General features: G+C 37.7%; 1 protein-coding gene across 1 annotated transcript; it reads left to right on the top strand.

Moving 5' to 3' along the window:
- The first annotated feature begins 116 nt into the window (after nt 1–116).
- Nucleotides 117–6714, top strand: MRPS30 (mitochondrial ribosomal protein S30). The gene is made up of 5 exons (XM_011970714.1): nt 117–761; nt 2201–2346; nt 3091–3196; nt 4382–4558; nt 6120–6714. The coding sequence occupies exons 1-5, from the start codon at nt 173–175 to the stop codon at nt 6407–6409; spliced, it is 1308 nt and encodes a 435-aa protein (XP_011826104.1). The 5' UTR covers nt 117–172; the 3' UTR covers nt 6410–6714.
- Nucleotides 6715–8494: the final 1780 nt, after the last annotated feature.

Genomic DNA, 8494 nt, shown 5'->3' with positions numbered 1-8494 from the left:
CGACTGGAGAAGTTATATGATTGGCTAACCCATGAATGACGCAACATAACTCACGCCCACTGAGACTCTGCCTTTCCTAGACTGGCTCAGATTACGTTTTCCTATTGGCCCCCTACAGCAAGAGAGGGACAATTGTTTAAGTCGACCTCTGGGTCCGGAACCGCGGGTAAAGATGGCGGCGGCCAGGTGGTGGAGGCCTATGCTTCGCGGTCCGAGCCTTTCATTGCACACCGCGGCTAATGCCGCCGCCACGGCTACAGAAACGACCTGCCAAGATGTCGCGGCGACCCCCGTCGCGCGGTACCCGCCGATTGTGGCCTCCATGACAGCCGACAGCAAGGCGGCACGGCTGCGGCGAATCGAACGCTGGCAGGCGACGGTGCACGCTGCGGAGTCGGTAGACGAGAAGCTGCGAATTCTCACCAAGATGCAGTTTATGAAGTACATGGTTTACCCGCAGACCTTCGCGCTGAACGCTGACCGCTGGTACCAGTACTTCACCAAGACCGTGTTCCTGTCGGGTCTGCCGCCGACCCCCGCGGAGCCCGAGCCCGAACCCGAACCCGCGCTGGACCTCGCGGCGCTGCGTGCCGTCGCCTGCGACTGCCTGCTGCAGGAGCACTTTTACCTGCGGCGTAAACGGCGCGTGCACCGTTACGAGGAGAGCGAGGTCATATCTTTGCCCTTCCTGGATCAGCTGGTGGCAACCCTCGTGGGCCTCCTCAGCCCACACAACCCGGCCCTGGCCGCTGCCGCCCTCGGTGAGCCTTGGATCCCCCAGGGCGGAAGGGAGAGATGGGGGATTGTACTGGGTTACTCCGCCGCAGATTTACCCCTCATCATTTCTTTCTCTCTGCTTCGTTCTTGTTTTCCTAGTTCTTTCGTTCCTATCTGGGGTGACCTAGTTTTGTAACAGTCACTGCGTTAGGAATCTAGAGACTACGTGTTTGTGGCTGCGCTAACACCTACCAGCTCTTCAACTCTGGTAGCCTGAGCTCTCTAGGATTCCAGTCCTGGACTCTACTTTGTGAGGGTTAAGCCGAATGGAAGAGCAGTGGTGATGAAGAAAAACGCCACTTAAGAGAGTGGGGCGGGCCAGGTTTCCTTTTGGCTGTTCCACCAGAAAGCTGTGTGACGGTGTGTCACACGGCTGAGTAGTATTCTTTTTAGCTTAATTTTAAATTTAATGTGCCTTTTCTTTTTCTTTAGCAACTTCTTTTTTGCTTAATTTTTCGCATTTTACGGTAGTGGTTCTTCGTCGTACAATTGTGAAGATTAAATGAAATATTAACTAAGATACCTAACATTTACTGAGTATTTATGTGCTAGGCCCTGTTCTAAATTTTGTATGTGCCAACTTATTAATCCTCACAATAACCGTTCACGATGGGTAGCAATGTTTTGGTAAATGCAAAAAAGACCAAAATGTAACAAACTGAGGCATAGAAACGTTAAATGTGTCTGCCTGAGGACCCTATAGCTAATAGATTGGCGCGGGGTGGGGGGTCAAACTTCAAACCCCCATTCCAAGTTCCTAGTAAACCATCAGCAGCTTCTGTGTAACCGCTCAGGGCGGACATGAAAAGTAATTAACATATAGATAATTTTAAAAATTATTGTTTTTGACGTATTCATCATTTTATATCTTCTACGAAGTGGATGTCTTAATATTGAAGTAATGTTAGGACTGTAGATGTGTGCTCAACTTAGCCTTGCTGTGTACATGTTTTTTCCCTTCTCCAGTTGAGAAAGAAGTCTTGAGGAAAGCGTCATGAACTTAGACTACTCCTGATGGATGGCCTAGAAAACCTATTTAACTTTGTCAAGACCTAGGTTCCTCTTCTATAAAATGGAGATAATGAAAAGTATACATACCTTTGGGAGTTATTGTGAAAATTGAATTGGTAGTTCATAAAATAGTCCTATTTTTGTTTATGGTGAATGATACTCTTGTTAGTCTTATTTTCTTTTATTACTCCTAATGAGAAATCTCTTTGGTTAATGTTCAGAGTAATGATGGCACAAATAGACAAAAGTTTGAATGTTATATTTAAGTCATAATAGTTAAATTGTCACATAACCCAGACTCTTACTTCCATCATTCTTATCATTTGCTAAGTTAGTACTCTTTAGTGTTCTAATAGTAACCAAATTTATTTAGATGATCAGATGAAAAAAATTTTGAATATCTTTTTGATAGATTATAGACGCCCAGTTCATTTTTACTGGGTGCGTGGTGAAGAAATTATTCCTCGTGGTCATCGAAAAGGTCGAATTGATGACTTGCGATACCAGATAGATGATAAACCAAACAACCAGGTTCGAATATCCAAGCAACTCGCAGAGGTAAGGATTTATTGTGATTATGTATCTGTTGATATCTCACGTAGGATCTGTCATAGGCAGGTTAAGTAATAGTAGAATAAAATGTTTCAGATGGATCTCTTGCCTTTCAAGTTTCCTTTTTGAAGACATCACATCTCAAAAATCTTTTTAGCTTATGTAATCTGCTACGGTATACACCACAAAGGTCAGATAATCATTTTAACAAAAACAGGTTAAGGTGTCATTTTGCCAGGCCATACAGATCTGTATGTTTCTCTTAATACAAAAATTCTGAAATAGTTTATGATTGTAATTTACTAGACTGCACTAGCTAGTCATAAACCAAGGAAGTTTAACACTTATCAGCTGGGCCATTTTACATATTTGCAGTTCTTTTGGAGGAAAGTATATTTTGAGTATTGTCTGTGCTTTCGTGTCAGGGTTGACATACTTTTTCTGTAAAGATCTGGATAGTTAATATTTTAGGCTGTACAGGCTGTAAATCTCTGTTGCAAGTGTTCAGCTCTGCTCTTACAGTGCAGAGTGCCATACACAATTTATAAATGAGTTTCTGTGGGCTGTCTTCCAGTAAAACTTTACCTGTAAAAACAGGTGGCTTACTGGATTTAGCCCATCATTCAATGATAGTATTATCAAATCATTTTGTGAAACCGCCTCATTTTAAGATTTTTAAATCTAATGAGTGTGAGTAAAATACATACTAATGTTGCTGTGAATTTAGTATGTCTTTTCTTTTTCTTTAAGTTTGTGCCATTGGATTATTCTGTTCCTATAGAAATCCCCACTATAAAATGTAAACCAGACAAACTTCCATTATTCAAACGGCAGTATGAAAACCGTATATTTGTTGGTAAGTTTCTCTTTTGACATATTATACTATAAATGTGTTCAAAGTGTCCTATGCAAATTTGGAGTATTGACTACAATGAAGAGTTAATTCTTGATTACCGAGAGGTTTACATAGTCCGTGAGCAATATAATTCATAATCTCAAAGTGTCCTATGCGAATTTGGAGTATTGACTACAATGAGGTTAATTCTTGATTACCGAGAGGTTTACATAGTCCATGAGCTATATAATTCATAATCTCAGGTTACTGCAACATGCATAAACACTGGAAAGAAAATATTGTTTAAGTTTGTTATTTGAAATTTTACTTGTTTCTACCGAAATAGCAGTATTTAACTTTAGAAAATAGGCTTTGTTGACTTATTAGATAGAAAAATAAATTTGTGTTTTTTTAAAAGTAAAAACTTTTAGAACTGGACTTGAGATAGCTGTTGACTTTTTTAAGTGTTCTATTTGCGCCATGGATGGTGGTAAGATCAGGAATTCACAAATTCATAATGCCCGATGTCTGCCGTCCCTCGTGCAGCTTATTTTGTCATTTTTTCTTCCTTTGTTAATTCCTACCCAATGTGAAGAAGTCTTAAGAAGGTTTTATACTAGCCCTCCAGACCTATTTTATCAGCCTCTTCTCAGTCACTGCGGTCTTAGGTAGTGACCTGCAAGGAACACTTGGTTGAAAAGACTTTGCCACTAAGATCAAGAATGTCAGCATTTCATGAAATGTTGCTACTTATTTTTTTTTTTTTACTTAGAAAAGTAGTGTAAAAATAATTTTTAAAAATTAGGAGCAAAGTGTGTAATTATTTCATTAAATAAGTTTTTAGAGTCTTGAAGTAGTTGTATCCTCTTGGTTAATATGACAAGGAGACAACCATAGCTAATCATGACTAAAGGATTTGAGAAAACAGATAATAGAAATTTTAAATAACTTTTCTATATATTCTTTCAGCTTCTTCCTTGTTTTGATGGGCTTTATGATAGCAGATTGAGAAATTATGCTTTTCTGTGAAATTTAATTTTATTATGATCCATACGATATATAAGTATATTAATATTCCTACTTATGTATTTAGAGTACTGAGAATATGATGTATAAAGAAGGAAAAAAAAGGCACAAATACTAAAACATGTGCTCCAGATGTTCTACATGTTTGTTTCATCTGAAATGTTTTTCTTTGCTCTTCAGGCTCAAAAACTGCAGATCCTTGCTGTTACGGTCACACCCAGTTTCATCTGTTACCTAACAAATTAAGAAGGGAAAGACTTTTGAGACAAAACTGTGCTGATCAGATAGAAGTTGTTTTTAGAGCTAATGCTATTGCAAGCCTTTTTGCTTGGACTGGAGCACAAGCTATGTATCAAGGTAAAAACTAATTTTATAGCATTTTCTTTGAAGATACTTGTAACATTCTAAGAATATAATGGTTAAAATTGTTTTCTTTGGGTTGAAACATAGGTTGAATCTTAACATCTTTAAACTTTTACATTGGCCCAAAGTACAGTTGTTTTAAAATCCATGTTTAAATACTATACAGTTGAAATCTGACACTGAGGGGATTGTTTTTATCTTTTACTTTGACCATCTCCTGTGTGAATGTACTTTTGCACGCATTTTAAAGACTGTAGCCAACTAAGTCAACCCTTTCTAGATGAAAATAGCTTTCAGAGGGTAGAAAAGGTAAGGATTTTGTGGATTAAATATTTATATTCAATCAATGGCTATCCTATATAATTTCTTTAAAGGTTATATCCAGGATTTGAATTAGGAGATTGTTCATTCAGTAAACAGTAACTGCTTTTTTATATGCTATACTCTGTTCAAGATGCAGTGTTGAGTGAAACAGATCCTGCTTTCTTAGAGCTTATATTATAGTGGGGTAGGGGGGCAGTGGTAAAAGATAATAAGCATGTAATATGTATAACTAGTGGTAATATTATGGGGAAAATAGCATAAAGAGTAGAATGATTTATAGGGGGGCAGGTATAAATGAGGTATGGAGAAGAATTTATTTTATAAAAGTCATTCAGGGGAGGTCTCTAAAAATGACTTCTCCTAACACCTGAATGGCGAGGAGCTGCCTGTGCCCAAATCTGGAGGAAGACACTTCCAGGCAAAAGGAGCAGCAAGTAAAAAAGTCCCTGAGATGGGAACAGGCCTGAAATATTTAGGAACAACATGAAGGGTAACGAAGAGTGGGACAAGGAGAATGATGTAGAAGGACATAGCAGAAGCCAAAGCCTATATCTTACAGGACTATTAGAGCTCATTGTGGGGCGTTTGGATTGTATTCTAAAACCTGAAGTAATGTAATACATGTTTTTTTTTTTAACGTATATATGTATTTTAACGTTATACTCAAAATCGAGTTAGATTTCTGTAACAGAATTGAATAGAGAAAGTGGGAGTAGGAGTAGACGGAATTAGACATAAGAAAGAAGTAACTTTCTTGAAGATGGTAGAATGGCACTGTTTATTTTTGAAAGATAAAGTACTTCCTTTTACAATAAAATTAATTCCGTATGTTAACAGTATTATTCATTTGCTATCTCCATTAAAGATGACGTAAGATACGTGTGGAGAAATAAAGTTACTGCTTGGTAGTTGAGTAATGACATAGTACCAGATGTAGAAGGCATCTGCATAGATAGAGCTTGCTGCTCTTAGATGAAGCAAGTAAGGCTGACATTGTTGAAAAAGATTAATCATGAGATCGAGGATAGTAGAAGGGAGGAAAATATTATTTGTGCAGAAATTAAATACAGGGTTAGAATGGAGATGATAAGGAAACTTTGAGGTCTTCAGGGATTTTGTTACATAAAGTAAGTTGTAGGAGGTATTTGATACCCTCTAATGTCTAATGTGTTTGTTTTGTTTGGGTAAGATATATTCTGTACGTAAATTTCAGCATAACTTTCTTCTACAGGATTCTGGAGTGAAGCAGATGTTACTCGACCTTTTGTCTCCCAGGCTGTGATCACAGATGGAAAATACTTTTCCTTTTTCTGCTACCAGCTAAATACTTTGGCACTGACTACACAAGCTGATCAAAATAACCCTCGTAAAAATATATGTTGGGGTACACAAAGTAAGCCTCTTTATGAAACAATTGAGGATAATGATGTGAAGGGTTTTAATGATGATGTTCTACTTCAGATAGTTCACTTTCTACTGAATAGACCAAAAGAAGAAAAAGCACAGCTGTTGGAAAACTGAAAAAACATACTTGATTGAGAACTTTGGGAATAAATTTTACTGAAGGAACAGTAATGAGATTTGTAACTGTCAACTATTAAATACATTGATTTTTGAGACAAATATTTCTTATGTCAGCCTGTTATTAGATCTCTTACTCTGCTGAAATTCGTCACTGAAAGATTTAATTTTAGTTACCTTTTATTGATTTAAAAATAATTGCATTTGTGTATTGCTAACTGATAAGACAAATTGCGTTATTGAGCTATTAAATGCACATTTTAATATAAATGCAGAAATCCCAAATAAAATACTAACATACTGAATTCAGTAATTAAAAGAACCCCCTGCAGCCGGGTGCAATGACTCACGCCTGTAATCCCAGCACTTTGGGAGGCCAAGGTGGGTGGATCACTTGAGTCCACGAGTAGTCCTGAGACCAGCCTGGGCAACATGGCAAAACCCCATCTCTACTAAAAATACAAAAATTAGCCTGGCCTGATGGTGCATGTCTGTAATCCCAGCTACTCCGGAGGCTGAGGCGCAAGAATTGCTGGAACCCGGGAGGCAGAGTTTGCAGTGAACCGAGATTATGCCACTGCACTCCAGCCTGGGCGACAGAGCAAGACTCTGTCTCAAAACAAACAGAAGAACCCACTACAGCAGGGTAGAAAATCAATTCAGTAATGGACTAATGTTAGGAAGTAATGCCAATACAGAACATTAGTTGTTCAAAGGAGAAAGAAGGCTTTGATAGAATTCTCAATCTTGGTTTTAAAAGAAAAGATAGATATTAATAGGACAGTATAATGGTGAAACATAAGGGATAACCCCATTGAAATCAAATTACTCTAAGCTTTGAGCTTTACATGCTTTATTTGCTAATCCATTCCAAGTGCCTAGATTCATAGAAGTAAGAAATCAATAAATGTTGGTTGAATGGATGTGAATTAATGAATTTAAGGTAGTCAACCTTTTTAGTTTAAGATCTGGTATATCTTCTTATTTACTTGCTTTTTTTTTTTTTTTTTTTTTTTTTTTGAAACAGAGTTTTTGCTCTTGTTGCCCAGGCTAAAGTGCAATGGCACAGTCTCGGCTCACTATCACCTCCATGTCCTGGGTTTAAGCGACTCTCCTGCCTCAGCCTCCCAAGTAGCTGGGATTAATTACAGGCATGCACCATCATGCCTGGATAATTTTTTGTATTTAATAGAGACGGTGTTTCACCATGTTGGTTAGGCTAGTCTTGAACTCCTGACCTCAGGTGATCCACCCACCTCGGCCTCCCAAAGTGCTGGGATTACAGGTGTGAGCCACTGTACCTGGCGTATATACATCTTTTATTTCTCAGCAAAGTTTAGAGTTTCTTTTATCTCCATGCATTTCCTATGTATGCCTACATTTTTGTGTAGTTGGAAATGGATTTTCTTTCCAATTTTATACTTCTTTATAGTTTTTAAAAGTGGCTTTATATAGGTGATACTGATAGCTATATATTTATTTTGTAAAAGATCAGACCAATTTAAGTTGTTCATTAAAGCCAATAATTTTTCAGCTGATTCTCGTGAGGTGTATATAACCAATCTGATTTGGGTTCTTCTGAAACTGCTTATCAAATGGGTAGCCATTAGTCCCTACATAGCAAAATCCACTGGACAGTTTTCTGTATTGTACTCAGTAAGGTCTGGCACATTTTGCATGGTTGACCACTCCTTCGTTCTTAAAGTAGTCTTTTTATTGCCTTCAGTGAAACATGTTCTTGGTTTGCCTTCTATCTCATTGGCTATTCTGTCATATTTCTCTTTGCTGTTCTTCCTCTCACTTTTCTTCAAATATTGATGTACTTTTTTTTTCTTTTCTAAACTCCATTTTTGTTTAACCATACTCTCCCTAGATGATTTTATCAAATTCCATGGATTTAAATATATTTGTAAGCACATTCAAATTTAGTTTGGTTTCAACTTTGTGTTTTGTATCTGAATGATAAGCATCAGCATTATAACTAAACAGACTGTGTGATTAAGATTATGCTCAGTTTTTCCCTCTAATTATCTGATTTTCATAATTACCCCCCAGAATGTGAGAACATTATTTTTATAATCAGAA

Source organism: Mandrillus leucophaeus, unplaced genomic scaffold, assembly GCF_000951045.1.
Source record: "Mandrillus leucophaeus isolate KB7577 unplaced genomic scaffold, Mleu.le_1.0 Scaffold968, whole genome shotgun sequence".
Taxonomy (NCBI): domain Eukaryota; kingdom Metazoa; phylum Chordata; class Mammalia; order Primates; family Cercopithecidae; genus Mandrillus; species Mandrillus leucophaeus.
This window is presented reverse-complemented; position numbering and strand designations above follow the sequence as displayed.

Coding starts and splice junctions, on each gene's coding strand:
- MRPS30 (XM_011970714.1), top strand. CDS start 173: ATGGCGGCGGCCAGGTGGTGGAGGCCTATGCTTCGCGGTCCGAGCCTT. Junction 762..2,200: donor CCTGGCCGCTGCCGCCCTCG/GTGAGCCTTGGA, acceptor TCTTTTTGATAG/ATTATAGACGCCCAGTTCAT. Junction 3,197..4,381: donor TGAAAACCGTATATTTGTTG/GTAAGTTTCTCT, acceptor TTTGCTCTTCAG/GCTCAAAAACTGCAGATCCT.